We start from the raw sequence: 18,895 nt of genomic DNA on the forward strand, positions 1-18,895 counted from the left end.
TTGCACACAAGAATTTGCGCAAAAAAAAAAAAAATAATTTCCGATCAATTTATCGAGGGACGAAAAACCTCTCCAAGAGAAGGACTCGAAAGATGTTGAAACGATCGGTTCGCTTTCCTCTTTTCCTTTTCTTTCACCCAGCCGATTAGCGTTCGAACGCTACCGATCTTCTCCTCCGTTTGCATTTCACGCGTCGCACGTTTCTTGCCACGTTTCGTCGAACGAGAAAGCGAGTGTCGGATCTGCAAGAAAACGCGACTCGAGAAGCGTAGTCTGATTAGCGAACGCGTGTCCTCTCCTCGTCGAAAGAAAGAGGAGAGATTTTCGCTCGAATCTGGAAACACTTTTGTTTCCTCCTCTTCGACGTTTCTCCGTCGGTTAGAAAGTCTTTCGATCTGCCTTTTTCCCCAGATTTTTATCACTCGATCGTTCGATATCAATCGAGATATTGCATCGAAGAATCGTCGTATCGAAACAAGATTTGTTTTCGAGAAAAGGATACGTCGATTGATCGACTTTTTCTGAAAAATATTAGAAAAATTATCCGGAGAACGGATTTTATTACGTTTACGAGATAAAATAAATGTTTTCACGATGTTGGCAGCGATGGAACAACGAAATAACAGAAAAATAAAGCTAATATTCTCACCCCTGTACCGTCGTCCCGGGAAGGGTGGTTCACCCCCTCTGGAAATTCGGTTCACCATGAATTTTTCGATCGTCCAATTCCCAGCTGCGGCCAATATGAGATTCGTCCCCGGCATACGAGATTTTTTTTTCCCCCCTCCGTTTTTTTGCTGCCTCGTTTCGGTCACTCGCGATTCTCGCCTTCCCACCGAGCCTTAAGTTAATATTAATGGGGATATTTATGGCCGTGGGTGAACGCTGGTCACCGCGAGAGTACCACTGATAAAAGGAAATCTGAAAATGCCATGATTTATGGCCACGCCGCTGTTCCACACCCATCCTCCTCCTCCTCCTCTTCTTCTTCTTTTTCTTCTTCATATGCGATATCGAAACTTCCCTTAAACGCTGAATAAGTTATACGGGGGTAGGCGCTGCATTCCTCTCTCGTTTTCTTCTTTTCTTCTTCCCTCGACGAAGATCGAAAATCATCGAGGATTAAATAGCGTATTTTATTTTAACCTATTCTTCTTCATACGCGAGAAGAGGTGCTGCATTCCTCTTCTCGTTTTCTTCTTTTCTTCTTCCCTCGACGAAAATCGAAAATCATCGAGGATTAAATAGCGTATTTTATTTTAACCTATTCTTCTTCATACGCGATATCGAGACTTCTCTTAAACGGGGATAGGCGCTGCATTCCTCTTCTCGTTTTCTTCTTTTCTTCTTCCCTCGACGAAGATCGAAAATCATCGAGGATTAAATAGCGTATTTTATTTTAACCTATTCTTCTTCATACGCGATATCGAGACTTCTCTTAAACGGGGATAGGCGCTGCATTCCTCTTCTCGTTTTCTTCTTTTCTTCTTGCCTCGACGAAGATCATCGAGGATCGGATTAAATAGCGTATTTTATTTTATCCTATTCTTCTGGAAAAATAATAATTTCGAAATCTGTGGAGATGGAGATATTATGGACACATTTTAGGGAAAGGAAACGAGAGAATTGTTCGAGTCGAGATTCTTCTTGGAACTGCATCTGTTCGTTGAAGGAAAGAAGGAAGGAAGGAAAAAAATGGTAGAGATCTGTTGACGAAATACGGCCGACAGGCGTAGAGCCAGGAGAGGAGCGGATAAAGGGGATCGTTAAATAGTCGGACGTTAAGTAGATCGTGTCTTCCAAACAACGGATAATTACAAGTCGAAACGGGGCGTTTTAAGTGCCATCGATAAAACGTTCAAGCGTTCCTCTTCTTCTTCCTCGACCTTTCCTTCTCCTCCTCCTCCTCGCCGTTTTCATTGGAACCCGGAAAATATCAAGTTTTAACGATCGCGTAAATATTCATCGAATATTTCGCGTGAATTATGGAAACTTATATGTCACTCGTTGCACGTCCTCGAACGAGGAATGCCGATTGTTCGCTCTGACTTTCGACAATGAGCGTTGTTGCAACATTTCTTGAACGCAAACTGAAAATTGCCAAATGGTTATGTATATATGGAAGAATTATAGCGGTTTACAGTTTGCGGAAAATAATTCATGCGAGTTTTGAACTTTCACCCAGTTTGGATTTAAGAGATATTGAGACTCGGTGGAGATAGTTTTTTTTTTTTTTAAGCTAGGAGAGATAATCTGCCTAGGGGAAAAATGATATTGTGGCAGCTAATGATGGGGAAAATTTAATCTAGTCGAAGTTACGAAATAAAGGATAATTTATCATTCACAAACAGAATAATAATTGCGAACAATTGTAATGCCAAACAATCGAGATTATATTTTCATTGCATGAAAAGTGGACTGAAAATAGCTAATAATGAATAAATGTTATTTAAAGCTATTCTGAACGTATCTTTTATATCCACGGTTTCTCTAACTCTTTCAAGACTAATAGGATAGTACGAGGCATCGTACAATCTTGTCAAGAGGTTTGTTACAGGATAATACACATCCCGTTTCGAAAATTCGATTCGATCTAATAATTTACATTCTTCAATTATCATTTTCAAAAGACTCGAGACCTTTTTCTCGTCCCCTTCCATTAAAATAGAAAAAAAAAAAAAAACAAAACAAAACAAAACAGAAAAAAGAGAGAAAACTAAAGAAGAAAATGAATTCTCGAGGTTGAATGGGTTGAACGCAGGGTCGTCCAATTATGCATGGCGCATCTGTAGTTGGGTCGCGGCTCGGTCTTATTGCACTCACGAAACGTAAAGGAGATATTTATGGCCGCGTACACGTGTTCCCACATACACTCCGATCTATATTTGGCCGAGCAGCTAACCCTGAATTCCTGCCTCGTTTCTCGTACGTCGGTCGTGCGAGAGCTGTGCGGTATGCCAGCCTCTACAGGTTGCTCCCTCGAACAAGTGGTCTCTCTCTCTGGGTGCGTGCCGATAATGCCAGACGCGTGGATCTCGTTAATCTCCCACAGATACCCTCTCGATTCTTCTACGATTCTTAACGAATTTTAATAAAATTCTTCTTTTCGATCATCAGAAAGAGAGAGAGAAAGAGACGTCTACTCGATTCATTTTTCAAGAAGATTTTATTTTTCGATCGTTTCGAGGATTAGGAGAAGAAGGAGGAGGAGGAGGAGGAAGAAGCGAAAAGTGGAGCTACCTTGTCATTCGTGCTCGCGAGTATGAGTCGTTGAATATGCAACTCGACGAGGATTTATGCGTTTGATCAGGAAGAACCGCTGTGGAATTTACGATAGCCATTCGTCTCGATAACACGATTTAACACGTTTATTAAGTTCATCGTTTAATAAGTCGCTCTCTTTTTCTCCTCTCCTTGATATGTATTTTATATAGAGATTTAATAAAATGGAATGATCGAATTCAATAATATTAATTAAAAAATTGACTTTGTACTAGGATTATTCGTTGATTCGTGATTTCTTCTAAAAGAAGCATAGCGAAGAGATCGATATTATGAAAAGAATCAATAAAAAATAAAAGTCGAGGAAGGAAGAAGAATTTCACGATTACAAACCGGAAGAAATGTTGTCTGAAAATAATAAATATAATTCTCGAATGCTTGATCAAAGATCCTCGCCATAAATTCGAGGGAAGGATTTACGCCTATCTTCTCTTGGCCCACGCACGTTCGAGGAAATTCAAGATAACGTAAAATTTTCTAAAAGTCGTAGTATCTTAAAATTAAATTGCTATCGAACGATTATAAGCAAGAGAAATTTCACGATTACAAATTTGAGGAAAAACGGTTTGAAAAATAATAAAGTGTCCACCGTTGATTCGAGAAGCGGGCCAAAGATTTCGTGCAAAGATCGCGAGGCCATAAATCCGAGGCAAGGATTCACGCCTAACGACTTCTTTCCTCTCGATCCACGCACGTCCAACGAGGATCGTGGAAACAAGATAACATAATTTTCTAAAGATCGTCGTATCTTAAAATTAAATTGCTATCGAACGATAAATTTGAGGAAAAACGGTTTGAAAAATAATAAAGTTGATCCACCGTTGATTCGAGAAGCGGGTCCTTGGCCAAAGATTTCGTGCAAAGATCGCGAGGCCATAAATCCGAGGGAAGGATTCACGCCTATCGGCCTCTCTCCTCTCGGCCCACGCACAACAACGCGCGTTCGCCCGGCCGTTGGAGGAAAGTGTCCGGTCGGCAGTGGCCGGGCAAAGGCGAGGAGGGATCGTGGAGAAGAGAGGCCGATCCCTCCCGACCTCCGCAAGATTTGTCCCCTAATGTAGTCAGCGAGTGGTCGGGGACGGGCAAGTAGTAGGCGTCTAGAAAGTGAGTAATGCTCACGACAAACGCAGCCCCCCGGGGGTGAGGGGGCCCGAGCAGGGGTTGAAACCCCGAGAGAAGGAAGATCCCGCCAGATAGGGTGCTAAGCGACACGCTAAGACCGCTCGCTATCTGCGTGTCTCCTCGAGGGTTGCTTTTCACCCTGATATCATCCCTGCCTCCCTTCTCTATTTCCACCTCTTTGTCTTTCCTCCCTCTACTCTTTCCTTTTCTTTCTTTTTATTCTTCTGCTTTTTGTATCAGTTTGTCGATTTTTCTACTCCTTTCTTCCATCTCTTCTTTTTCTCTCTTTCCTTTTGCTCTTTCTTCTTCTTCCTCCTTCTTCTTTTTTCCTTTTCTTCTATTTCGTCAATTTTCTATTTTTGTTCGTTCGTTCGTTCGAGGGTTTTGAACTTGATCGGAGAAGATAGATAGATAGATGAAGACTCTCTTTTCTTTTCTTCTTTTGCATCTAGTTGTTGGAAACGAGTTTTTCTGATAGTAAGTTTTTGCGAGGCTGAGTTTAACAGGAGTTGTATGCAATCGAAAGCGATCCATCGATGAGAATCGAACTCGAAGATAATTAAACTATATCCGAACACCGTCGGAGAATCATATTTTTCCGGCAATCGATCGATTTATTTCTAAAACCTCTCCTCCTCACTTTGTATCGCTCACCCTCCACCGAATCTCTCGCGATCCTTAACGGCCCGCAATTTGCCAGGGTGTTTTCCCTCGACTCGAGAGGGAAAGGCGCGAAGGGGCTGGCGTTGAATCGTCCTGATTCCTCAACCGCCTCGTCCAACCGATTAATTCCCCTCCCCGATTAATTCGAACGAACGAGTTGATTTTTCTTTCGTTTTGACGTTTGACGATGTCCAAGCGTTCGATCGAGTGAAAAATCTTTGGCAACGAACAGGGAGCGCAGACACGTCATGTGGCAACGTCACGATAACGAGTCGGAGAGAGAGTAGTGGCTCGATTACTCGGTCGTCATCGGAGGATGACGACGAGGAGGACGGGCTCGTGGGATGAAGGAGGCCTTTGTGCCTTGCCGGAAGCATGGATCGGCTCTTGATGGGCGACTCGTCGGCCTCTAAAGTGCCTCTTTTCTCGAATCTACGAGAAGCCGCCATTCCCCAACGGCTTCGTTCGTCGAATCCTCTCGCGAATTTTCCTCCTTCGAAATTTCGAACGAAACGTTTCTAAACAAATGGAGAACAACTTTGAGAAGAGGAAACATTTTTGACAGCCGAAATATAGGGCGTACCCCGAAAATTGTAGAACGAGAGAATCGGCGGCTCAGCAATCGCGTGCTTGAACGAATCTCGTTTCAGAGGAGAGAGGAGATTTTGTTTGTTGATCCCCGCTACTCAAAAATTTATCCAACCCGTGACGAATTCGAATCCGATATTACGGAAAACAGAGAGACAGACGATTCGATGAGAAGAACTGCAAGAACGAATGTTTTTCAACGGTTTATAAAATTAACCGGTTCTCGACTAAAGGAAGAAAAATACTATCTCTACCCAAAAACTCTCTTCCATTGTGCATCGAGTTGTGTTTCTCTTCCACCAACCGAAAGAAAAAAAACAGAGAGAGGGGGAAAAAAATCAAAAAACATGGTTTTTTTTTTTTTTTTCGTAACGCTCCACTAAGGCGGAAAGATTGGATCGGTAAAGAGTTATAAAAGTGTCGTATATATCGAGATCAACTGGTTCGTGACGAACGGGTGAAAAGGTATGAAAAAGAAGAGAGAGGAAGGGGGGAGGGGAGAGGAAGGTAGAGATTAAGAGACGAGGAAGAAAGTTTTTAGACGGGGCACAGATAGCGATAGAGGTGGTAAGGCGTTATGTGTGGAGTGACTGATGAGTTTTCCGCTCGATTGGATAACGGGCGAGGCCGTTACACCCGCTCGCCGTCTTCCATCCATCCCCCTTCGCCGTCCACGACCTAAATCTCGGCCGAGGCTTGCTCATGGATTCCTCGCTGCATTGCGGTTTCCGATAAAGCGAAACCGGCTGTGTGCGCGCGCGTTGCTCGATTTTATGCCGATCCGTAAAATTGAAAGGATCGAAGAAAATTGGCCTTCCACGCCGCGACCACGATATCCACCACGGTTGCGTCTATTATTTGGCGAGATTATTCGTGGAGGACTAGTTCTAGCTCGCGATTACATTTACCGGTCCGGGATACGGTTTCGACACGGGTGTGAAAAGTGAAGAGAAACGTAGAGGAAAAAAGGAAAGAAGAAAAAGAGAAGAAAGATCCGCTTCTCTCTGTGATTTTTCCAATCGATCGATCGATTATTAATCACGCGTATTTTTATATTTTTAGCTTTATTCTTAACTCGTTCTAGAGATGTTCTTTGGAAGGTTAAATCTATTCTTCGTGATAATCAAATTTTGTAGAATATCGCGCAACTGTTACACAACTTCTTGTCGATATTGCTCGCGTCTTATGAATAATCCAAAGGCTTTAACGATACCTTTTAAAATGATTAAAAGCTCTTTTCAAGTAGAGTAATTTCTCTCTCGCTCGCTCGCTCGCTCGCTCGTGTTTTACCAACGAAACGAAAATAAAGAAGGGAGGAGGAGGAGGAGGGAAAGTTTGGGTAAAAATAAAATTGAAGCGTTCAAGATGGTCCCGGTTGATAGTCAGGGCGCACAAAGTGTCTGTTGTGCCGTCTTTTTATCCTTATGGTGTCGTTTCGATGAGAGGAGCATTGTGCACTTCGTTCACACCCGTTAGAGGAGGAGGGGTTGGGGCCGAGTATAAAGACATCCGCCGCGGTGACCGAGGCAGAAACCCCCTCCCCCTCCCCTCGCTTCTTGAAAATAATTTGAATAATTACCGGCCCTGCTTTTTCATCGGGGATGCTAAACAGCTGTTAGCAGTCCACTCCTTCTCCTCTCTTTGCTCCGACGAGGAGCAAGACAATGCAAGGGCCCTCCTTAATTTTCTTAAAAGACCTTCGGACTATCTCTTTCGCTGTCCACGTGGATTAGAATGACAATGCGACTCCCCTTTTTATCGATTATGGACCGCACACGCTTCTCTGACAAATATTTCTTTACGTTCCATGATTGACTCGATGGACAAGCGTGGGCAAAATTTATATAACTTGACACACCTTCCTTCTCTTTTCTCTCGAACAACAATTTGTTGTTCCGCTTATTTGCCATTAACTCTAATCTCCTCGAAGATGAACAAATCCTTTCGAAATAATTCAATCGATATTTTATTCAAATATTTTTTCTCGCGACACGAGAGACTAATAGTAAACGAGTAGTAAGAAATGAGAAGAGCGACGTTTAATTGGGCGATTCGAGCGTTCGATTTACGAAGAAGAAAAATGATTATGATAAAATAATCGTTAATAATCGTCGAATTGCTCGATCGAACAAAACTCGGTGGGGAATTCGAGGGAGGTCTAATATCTGGAGGACGCGTCCCTCCTCCTCCTCCTCCTCCTTGCGGAGCACGTACGACTTCTATTAACGACAGGACAGCAGCGCCCCCGTTTTGGCAAAGCGCACGCAGCGAGGGGCTGAGCGGAGAGTAATAATTCGTCGGCCGAATTAGCGCCATAAGTTTACCGCCCGCGACAGTCGCGGGGATAATATTAATCTACTTTGAATTTATACACCGTGCGGTCTTCCGCCGCCCAACTTCCTTCGTATCGAGTCCTCCTCCCCTCTCTTTCCTTCCGCTCGGCCCAAATTCTCCCCTTTCGAAAATCGATCGACGCTTGGAAAGAAACGAAATCGATCTTTCCCCCCCTCCATTTCTTCTTCCGTCGCTTCTTTTCTTCCGGATCTCGATGTCCCATGAGATTTGATCCTCTTTTTTTTTTTTTGGAAAAGTTTTCTCTTTCGTTGATACACGAAAATAGTTGGGAAAGAGACGAGCGTTCGATTTTTACGAATTTTTTTTGAACGTTTTCTTCCTTTATTTCTTTACGTTTTGACGAGACGTTTGCGACGAGAACGCAAGATTCGAGAAGGAGATTAATTTAATTCTCGAACGACGAGTGGAATATAGGGTGGTTTATTTGCTCGGCGCGCGTATTAAGACGCGGTCAGGCGCGGGAAGGGGCGAGATTCACCCCTTCGGTGTAGACAGATAAATAACTCAAGACAGCCTGGGAATAACTTAAGACGCCCATTCTTAATGAAAGCCAAGGCCAGCTATTCCTCCCGGAGAAATTCTACATGGTATCGTCCTCCGAAAGTCGCTGCTGTTCCTTCTTCTTCTTCCACGAAACACGCGAGAGAAAGAAAATCAAAAAATCGTCGAATCTAAATCAAAAAAATCGACGATCCTTCTTTTTTCCACGAACGACCAGCGTAAATTTAATTTAATTTACGAAAGAGGGGGAACGAGTTCCAGGAATTTGGCGTGCAACGTGTCGAGAAAGAGACGAAGATCGGTGCAAAATAAAAAACCGTCTACCTTTACGCGGTAAACGGCGTTCGACGCCTCGCATGCATTACGCGCCGGCGTTTACAGGCCGCGTTTCTCCAACAAAAAAAAGGAAAAGAAAAAGAATTTACGTTTAACTCGAGCGAAGTTAAGCTAAGTTAAGTTCGCTCCTCCGTCGAGGTGGAGGATTAAGACATTCCCGGCCTATAATAATTTTCATTTCACGGCCCGCAAATATTTTGTCCGTCCCTCCGCCACTTTTCTCTCCGCCCTTCCTCCCTCCCTCTCCGCCCCGTTTCCACGCGCGAAAATTTCGAAAAGGGTGGGGTGGAAGGCTCGGGTGCGGGATCACGACGAGTCGGTGGTGGCGATCGTTTCGATCGAATGGAGGGCGAGAGAGGGCGATTTTCGCGAGGGGAACGGGATTTTCCAGTGGACAATAAGGTGTCGGGCGGGAAGGTGGCGCGGCACGGCCGAAGGTGAGCATCTCGAGACGCGGCTCTACAATTATGAGCCATACCACGTCGGGGCGAGCCTCGTAACGAACTCGCTATATTGCCCACCATTTCGAAACTGGCCGCGCGTACACGCTCTTTACCTGCCCTTACCCTCCTCTCTTCCCATCTCGAGGGGACGGGGCCCGTTGTTAGGCCTGAGAATAATGTTTCGGAGATGAAAGAAAGAAAGGAAGGAAGGAAGAAACGTTCGGGGAAGAATAAGCGGTGCACAGTGAATTCTTGATGTTGGTGACCTCGATCCAACGAAGTCGATAGGGATTTGGAAACGAAGATTTCCTGTCTGGTTCAACTTTTCTCTTATTTGGCGATCGTGTTCTTTTTTTTTTTTTTTTTTTTTTTGACGAGCATCCGTTTGAGAGATATGGCAGATTTTTTGACGATTTGACGTGAAGGTTTGACATCAGTTCTACGAATTTTTGAAGAGGATTCTATCTATCTTCTAAAAGCAGAGGCTTTTATTCGTTCAGGATTTTTGATTATTTCTTGGAGAAGAATTTTGATGATTTAGCCAGAATTGGTCTAGCTTTTGTACGAAGCTTGTAGATGTTCTTCGTTTGATATCAAGATACTTAATGATTTTTTCTTGGAGAAGAAATGGAAGACTTTTGATATATAGTTTATTATCAATTTTCCAAATTTTTGAAGAGAATTCTATCCATCTTCTAACTTTTGCAGAGACTTTTCTTCGTTCAAGATTTTTGATGATTTAGGATTGGTCTAGGTTTTATGAAGCTTGTAAATGTTTTTCGTTTGATTCTTCTAACGATTATTTCTTGGAGAAGAAACGGAAGATTTTTGATATGTAGTTTGATATCGGTTTTCCGAATTTTTGAAGAGGATTCTCTTTATCTTTTAGCTTCTTCCGAGGTTTCGATCGATGATATGAAACTTGTAGCTTTTCTTCGCCCAAGATTTTCGATGTAGTTCGATGCAGTCAATTTTCCAAATTTTTCAAGAGGATATATCTCTGTGTGATACCGAAGCTTTTCTTCGTCTGTTAAATATAATATTTTCTCAAAGAAGAAGAATGGAAGATGGATGGTGGCTGTTTGATTTATCTCTTCTATCTGCCTCTGTAACTTTTTAAACGAGTCTTTTCGATGGATCCTTCCTTCTAACTTCTTCTTTCGATTCCCAACTCGCAGAAATCAAGAACGAAAGATCCAGTTTTTCCAGCTTCTAGAATTCTACATCTACAACTTTCCAAATCGATTTTTCGACAATTTTCAATTTTCGACGATTTGTTTGGCGAGATCAATCAACGCCGTTTGTACGCGTTTGGTCATTGACTCGCGCCACGTGATCTAAGCCACGGACGAATCTCTGGGATTCGTTCGCTCTAAAATAAATCATATTGCAGAAGATGCCACGGCTAGCAGGAAACAGCGACCAGATGTGGTCGCTTCGCTTTACGAGACATGTGTGTCCAGGCCATCGGATGACACTTGCTATATTTAGTTCTGTGGGAAAAAGGGGTTCCACGCGCATAATTACACCTACGCGAAACCTACCGCGTCTCTTTCAAAAAATCCCCGATCCAACACGTTTCCACACACGTTTTTCCCTCTCGCACTTTCTCTCCAAAGTAAGGTGAAAATTCTTTCGCGAAAATTGTAAAATTTTCATTTTAAATACCCGGATTAATTTTATCGGACGCACGAAACACTTATCGAGATATGATAGAAGTAAAAGCTGGAAAAGCTTCGTATCATTCGAAATTCTTAAATTATCGTCCGATTTTTTTCCGAAATTTATAAACCAGATATAAAACTGTAATCGAGATATTAGAAGTAAAAAATTGAAAAAGTTTCGTATCATTCGAAATTCTTCAATTATCGTCCGATTTTTTTCCGAAATTTATAAACCAGATATAAAACTGTAATCGAGATATAATACGAATAAAAGCTGGAAAAGCTTCGTATCATTCGAAATTCTTCAATTATCGTTCAATTTTGTTTCGAAATTTATAAACCAGATATAAAACTGTAATCGAGATATGATACGAATAAAAGTTGGAAAAGTATCGTATCATTCGAAATTCTTAGCCTCTGGTTGTTAGGGTGGGAGGGAGTCGGGCCGTTCGAAAAGCAAATAAATGTTTCCTCCCATTGCGAACGTTTGTTAATTCACCGAGAAGAAGAAGGAGGAGGAGGAGGAGGGTTTCTCAGTCGAAACGAATCTCTCGATCCACGTGGCTGGCCCGTGTCCCATGTGGAATATTCTCAGATCCCACGTGTGATCCACGGAGAGATCGCGTGGGAAGGCGAACGTCGCAACGAGCGTCGGCCGCCAGCTGTTCACACGTGTCCTTTATGCGCGCATTACTAAAAATCCTCCTCCTTTCGAACGTTTCCTCTTTCCAACGATCTCACGGCTCTCTTATCTACCATTCTCGCCACACGGAAACCGCGCGTTTCGATTTTTTCCTCGAATTAAATTTTACGCATCCCTTCCTTCTTCTTCTTCTTCTTCTTCTTCGTTTGATAACGACGAACACAACATGTTTCAGATCGACACGCCGATCGAGAACGAGGCGGACGTGACGTCGGATGCGAACAACCCCGAGTCCAGCTTCCCCGAAAAGGGTTTCAAGGGTGAGTGAGAGAAAGGCGAAAATTATACCGCGAAACTTATTCCCATCGATTTAACGTTTATTTCCCCGAATTCGTTTCGAAAACCCTCGCGCAATTTCAATTCCTATCCCGATTTCTCCTTTCGCTCCATGTTGTTCGCGCGCCGTTGAAGAAGAAAGGGGAAAATGTTACACGAGAACGTGTGATGAGAAGAGACGATTCGTCAGATCGGAAAGCAAGCAACTTGATTCGTCAAAATCGAACGTGGAATACGCCTAATATCCAACAAACAAATTCGCAAATTTCTATCTCCGAAATAAAGATCCGAAATGAATTCCACTTTTATTGGAAAAATTTATTTCCAAAATTCGCCCCGCGGAAGTGAAATCAAGTTTTGGCCACCAGGAAGGAAAGAAGGAAGGAAGGAAGGATCGAATTAAGTCGGTCGCGTTCAGATATCCGACGAAACCAATCCACTTAACTCCCAACCCTCTCGACTCTTTCTCTCTCTCCCTCTCCCTACCCCGAGAAAGGTCGTGGAAGGTTTTGTTCTCGAACAAAAATCTGACAAATATGCCGCGATTTGCCGAAGAATGGAGGCGAAGTACAGACGGCCACCCTCTTTCTCTCTCTCTCTCTCTTACCACCGCTCGTTCCAAGGATTCTCCCTCTCTCTCCATCCTTCCCTCCGCTTGCACAGAGAGGGTGGCGAGCAAAAGGGTGACTCTTAAATTACTTAGACCGAACAAAACGTAACAAATGACGGTGAATCGGGCCACTTATGCGATATTGGCCCATCACCGCCACCCACGTATATTGATACCGTCGCATTAGGGCCGCCAGACACCACACCCCACTCTTCCTTCCTTCCTTCCTTCCTTCCTTCCTTTCTTCCTTCCTTCCTCGACGTGGAGAAGAAGAAGAAGAAGAAGAAGAAGAATCCCGTTTCTCGGATTTTGATGGAACGGTGTCCCCCGTTCTCGCTTACTCTTCCCCTCCTTGTTTGCGCCCAACGATCGAACTAGTTAGAGAGAAGCTGAGATTATATTTGTTTGCGTGTTTTTATTTTATTTTTGTTTTCTCGAGGGGGGAGAACGAGAGGGTGCATCGTTTCTAGAGATTTGTAAGTCGAAGAAGAGATGGCTTGTTGAAAAAAAAAAAAAAAGAAAAAAGAAAATTGTGTCTTCGAATTACGAGAGGATGTTCCAAGTCGATATTCGTCGAAATAAGTCGATGACTATTACGAGTTTTCTTTCTTGGAATGAAAGTGTTTTCCGCGAAGACACCCCGAACGCCATCCCCCTTGGCAGTTTTCTCTGTTCCCAGACTTGGTTATTAATGGTTTTCGCGAACTCGGTTCATTAAGGAGCTCACGAAACTACGAGGAAACCACCTCCTCGCGGGTAAAACGCGTCGAAAACGGTGCTCCCGAAATTAGCAACGTATATTATTTCCAAAGGTCGCGTCCCTCGTCAAATTCGATTTTTCCATCGATTCGTGTTTCCGAATTTGGATTTTGGAAATAATCTCGAAGAAAATTATCATTTTCAACGGTAGGGTGCTCGATAATTTACATTGGATGCATCTTTGGATATAGAAAAAATATATTTATTGAACGTAATATTTATCGAATGTAAAGCAAAATTTCGAGGAAAATTATTATATTCGATGCAGTATTGCGTTTTAGCATTTGGTATAAATTTATTCGATGCTTCTTGAGATACAGAAAAGGTAACGAAGGATTAATGGTGTTTTAAAATAACAGTTTCCCAAAATACATCGAGATACCTATTCCCATCGTATTATCGAATCATAATCATTCTTCTTGACAAAAAGAAGAAAGAAAAAGATCGAAAAATCAATGCAGCTTAGCTGTGTAAAAAAGATACTTGATCAAAGCTCCTCGAATACGAATACAATTTGAATTCGCAAAATCGAACGCTTCTCATTCGCATCTCAAAATACTATTAGACGAATTCGTCGAATTCAGATTTCCATTTAATCTTAAACGGATAAGTAAAAATAATAAAGGAGCCGATTCGTAGAGCGCGCCCTTTGTATCAATCTCCCCTCCCTTCCTTTTTGCCAACCGCTAGAATTACACGCGCTATTGTCGCGAAAAAAGCGGCGGCCGAGATAAGAAAGGATGGAGGGAGAGAAGAAGAGGAGGAGGGAGGGATTCGCGATCCACCACCGGCCGCGGAAACCGATGAGATGAAGACATTATCGTGATCCGTTGTGCCGCGTGTTTAAGCGTGGCAAGAACGCAAAAGAAGGAGGGGAGCGTTGTGGGGAAAGAGGGAGGGAGGATGCACCTGTCCACCGGCTCGCTAACAAGGAACATGACCCGCGCGCGGGATCGAGCTCCCCGTTGAAAAATATTTCTCTCTCTTCGCCGTCACCGCCGCGTGGAACGACGATGGCTTTCTCTCGAAAAATTCAGGGAAAAACGGCCGCCTATATGAATAAACTTAGAATCGGCTTGTACGCTTGTAATTGCCAATTAACCGGGGCGACATTTTTAGAATTCTCGTTTTACGACCATTAGAATTTCGCCATTTCGTCGCCTTTTTTTTCCCTCCTCCCCTTCTCTTTTTCTTCTCTTTTTTTCATTCGCCGCGTTTGCATTCGCTGATTGGCACCGGACACATCGGATCGATTGGGTGCAATACGATCCTCCGAAATAGAAATATTTTCGTTTCGAGGGGACTCGCCTTTCTCCGCTTCTTCGAAAGAAATTTTGGACATTCGTTAAGAAATTGATCTCGAGGCGGCAAGCTCCAAGTGGATAATTTAATTATCTTTTCAATTTCCAATTGAATATTTTGGAATAGAAGGAGAACTCGTTTAATTTGGAAATATATTTTCCAAGAATACTCATCGTTGATTACTTCCTCGATTTTTACAATTTTTACAAATTTTTACAAGACTTGAATACGAAACACTTGATAAAAAGAAATTCAATTACCCGGTTTTGATTTTTGCATCGCGTTTCTCGCAATTTCGCTTCCCTCCCTTTCAGAAACTTTTTCTCTCTCGCTCTCCCTGTTGTCGTTTCGCCACAGTCGTGGAATCATTCTAGGCCAAAGGAGATAATGCAATAATAAGTATAAGTTAGGCGGAGAAGGGGGTTTGGCCGAGCGCCCCTCGCAATCTTCGGTGCCGGTTGATCATTATGTCGTTCCGGATGGGCCTCGAGCATTTTCACCACCGCTCTCTCAATGGCTTCGTTGCGTTTTCTCGCGGAGTTACTCGAGTTCCTGCCCTTCCTCCTCTTATTCTTTTCTTTTTTTTTTTTTTTTTTTTTTGTGAGATTTTTGAGAAAAGGTATCGGTTCGAGGAAGACTTTTTATAAGTTTTGATAATTTTATTAGCGACCAAACGTTCGTAAATACGTGTCAATTCGAATTCGTGGCCTTCTTCATTTTTCCAGGATTGTGAGATTTTTGAGAAAAGGAAGAGTTTTTATGTTTTGATAAAATTTGGAGATACAATGGTTTCATTCGAGTTCGTGGTTTTCTATTTTTTGAATTTTCGAAAAAAGATTTCACAAGAAGGAATTTTTAAATAATTATATTAGCGACGAAAAATAAAAGTCATAAATATAACGTTTCATAGAACCACTGTTTCAATGACTTCATGGAATTCCTCGAGTTGTTCTTTTTTCTCTTCAAGTTACTGCTTTTCAAGATGAAATTGGAAATAATCTTAACAATTTTACCAGAAATTCGCCAAATAAATTTCACGCCACTTCCCCCCCTTCCCCCCCATAGTTTTGTTTCGTTTTCTCACGGAATCGTCGTGTGAAGTTCGTTCGACCTCTTCTTTCCACTTGCGATCTTTTTTTCTTTTTTTTTTTTTTTTTTTTTGAGAAAAGTTATCGCTTCGATTCTAAAATTCCGACAACGATCTTACCCATAGCGGGCAAATGCTCAGCATCGAATCGGATACACGTCGGTTTCGTCGAACGTAATTTTGAAGAAATTTCGAGGAAAATAGGGAAATGATTGTTTTTCGTAATTGTAGCGTGGAAGGCGAAGGTCAAGCGCGGAGAAATGGAGGGCAAAAACGACGGCGGTGAAATTGATGGGCACGTCTTATTCCGGAAGGGGGCCTCCATCCCCCCACTTTTATTCCCTTCCTCGCTTTTGTCTCCACTCTCTCTCGTCTTAGCTGACTATGACAAATAATTGGCGAAGCTTAACATAAGCCAGAGGCGGTATACTTAGCTAATAGCAAAAAAAGAAGAGGGAAATAGCGACAAGTTTTAACTAAGTGTCCTCCTCTTCCTCCCCCTCCCCCTCCTTTTTCCAATGCGCGCGCGCCACGCAATCGGCAGAGGTCTTTGCATTTCAACACCCTCTCCTACAAACGATATATCGTTCCGTAAAAAATTTTCAACCATTTGGATGAGTGACAACTATTACATAAACATAGAAAATTTCTACGTAGAAAATTCGAGAAGATTAATTTTCCAAGTAAATCGTATTCGTCATTGTTGCGTTCGATGCGAAATAATTGTGTTGTTCGTTTAGAGTTGATCACCATAATTTTTTTCATATCGGCTGATGACATTTTTCGTCGATCACGGACGAAGAAAGAGAGAGAGAGAGAGAGGGGGGAGGAAGAGAATTATCCGGGAGAAACGAGTTTCCAGTATTCCGACGACGGAACGAGTTATTTCACCGCCTGATGCTAAACGCTGCATCGACACGGCATGCGTGACACCCTTCGTCATTTTCGTCGTCACCACTCGTCCTTAATGTGAATTTAAGAAGCCCCGCAAACGACCGTCGATCCTGCATTTCCATCCTTACTCCTTTTAAATTATTCCTCGTCGTTTGCCGCGTTTCAACAACTCCCCTTCCAACAACTCTTCAATTTATTTATTTCGCGCGTATCCGCAATAATCTCGAGAATGTTCCATTGACAATTATCCTCGTTTGTCGTTGGAATAGAATATTATTTCAATCATTTGCGTTCTTCACCCTTAAATCTTCCGTTCGGACGACAACTGATTCGACGTCTTCTATTGTGTCGCGACTCGAAAATGGTGGATACGATTAAGAGAGAGATAAATATATATATATATTTTTATCGCCGACGTCGCGACGCCACACTCTGATCGCCCTCCTCGATTAGAAAATTGTTCGAAGATGGTGGTGGTGGTGGTGGAGCAAAACCGTCGAGCTTTTTTTGGTCGAGAAAGGATTCCGCCGCGGCCGAGGAAACAAAAGGACAAAGTGTTGGGCCCTTTCCCCGCTCCTCTTCCTTCTTCTGGTGGAAAAACATTTCGGAAAAGTCGGTCGACCGCGCATTTCGCTTCGACCGTTCCTTCTCGATTCTGCCCCAGAAGGAAGCCAGAGACATTGCGCGAAGGGTGGAATAAATATCCGCTTTTGCCGACAGATAAAGTGAAGTTTGTCGATCGAAGGAAAAAGAAAAAAAAAAAGAGAAAATGGTTTGAATTGCGCGTTATCGTTGATATCGAAGATATAATTGCAATGAAAAGAGAAATAATTTCAAGCTTGTTCTCCAGTCCTTTCCAGTGCGTTGCGTTTAACGAACAAGAAAAAATTTCGAAAATGAAACCCAGTTGCTCTCACTTTGTTTCGTTGGTTGTTGGAAAATAATAAATAAGAATTTTTCAAATTGTTCCAGGAACCGAATTGGTGCCGAGTTGATCTGCGTCATCGAGGATCAGAGGATAGGCAATTGCTTTGTGGCGGAACGTTTCAATAACGATAGTCGATTTAACATAAAATATTTTTGTACACGAGTTATCATATATTACATACACATATATATATATATTAATCTGTATAATAACGTATACAGAGATGTGTCGAAAAGAGATGAGATGAGATGAGATGAGATCACGTGTGCAAGGGTTGAAGAAGGAGGGAGAGGAGGTAGCAATCGTGGAAAAAAAAAAAAAATCAAACGATCGCGTTTTTCTTTTTTTTTTTTTAAATTGTTATTACGATTATTTTAACGCACAGACAAATGAGTGCAAATGGGGGAGGAGAGGAAAAATGCGTTGAAGCGAGCGGCGACAAAGGAATCCAAAGACGATATATTCGATACATATATATATATATATACACCGTACTTCCTTTTGGCTAAATATTCTATTCGTGCTACAAAGAAGAGTGACAAAGGGTGACAAAGAGAAGAATGTGTGGCTGTAACGAAGGAGAAGAAATTATTCGCGAAGAGACGGCTGCATTGTGAAAATGATCGATGAAAATCGTCGATATTCCGTTAGGTATTTAAGGATTTTTCTACTTTATTTAAAGAAATTGTAAATCGTCTCGTGTCTCGTTTGTTATTGTCTTACTTTTTTTTTTTTTTTTCCCCGCCCTTCTTTTTGCAAAAATTTTGACTCGAGAAGAAACTTTGTCGATCTATTTTTCTTTTTTTTCCTTTTTCTTTTTATACAATCGTTTATATATTTATACCGTGTAGGCAATTATCGAACAATTAATCAGCGCAATTATATTTTTTTTATCGATCCGAATCGAAAATCATGATAAAATTTCGAAGAGGGATTTCGATCATTTCCACGAGCCATCCCTTCGCATTTTTCGATGGTGTGTTTGATGACACGATGATGGTGCTGACACAGAATTTATATTATTATATTATATATATATATATATATAACATACGTTTTTTCTTTTTTTTTCTTTTTTTTTTTTTTTTTCCTTTTTTTTTTTTTTTTTGAGAGAGAGACTTTATTCGAGTTTGGGTAACGACTAACACGTTCACGCTTTTACATTTATATTGATATTATACATATACATACCACGGAGAGAATTGGGTGCACGCAAACGAGAAAAGGGGATGCTCGAGAGAGGGGTGTGCGTGTATGCGAGAGTTTAATGGTGCGCTCAAGTAATTGATCGGTGTTTGATCGTTTTAAACAGTTTAGAGACAGAGAGAGAGAGAGAGAGAGAGAGAGAGAGAGAGGAGGAGAGAGAGAGAGAGAGAGAGAGA

General features: G+C 42.1%; 1 protein-coding gene across 2 annotated transcripts in view; it reads left to right on the forward strand.

Moving 5' to 3' along the window:
• The window catches only part of LOC100868578 (ubiquitin carboxyl-terminal hydrolase 48), a 65,497-nt gene extending 47,662 nt beyond the window's left edge, over positions 1–17,835 (forward strand). For both annotated transcript variants that reach the window (XM_086908569.1, XM_086908568.1), the window contains exons 17-18: positions 11,833–11,917; positions 17,558–17,835. In XM_086908569.1, the coding sequence (XP_086764695.1) occupies positions 11,833–11,917; positions 17,558–17,580 (108 nt within the window). In that variant the 3' untranslated portion in view covers positions 17,581–17,835. The remainder of the gene's footprint in view (positions 1–11,832; positions 11,918–17,557) is intronic.
• Positions 17,836–18,895: the final 1,060 nt, after the last annotated feature.

Source organism: Apis florea, unplaced genomic scaffold (assembly GCF_048593485.1).
Source record: "Apis florea isolate Af1SG1 unplaced genomic scaffold, ASM4859348v1 contig_3081_pilon, whole genome shotgun sequence".
Classification (NCBI taxonomy): domain Eukaryota; kingdom Metazoa; phylum Arthropoda; class Insecta; order Hymenoptera; family Apidae; genus Apis; species Apis florea.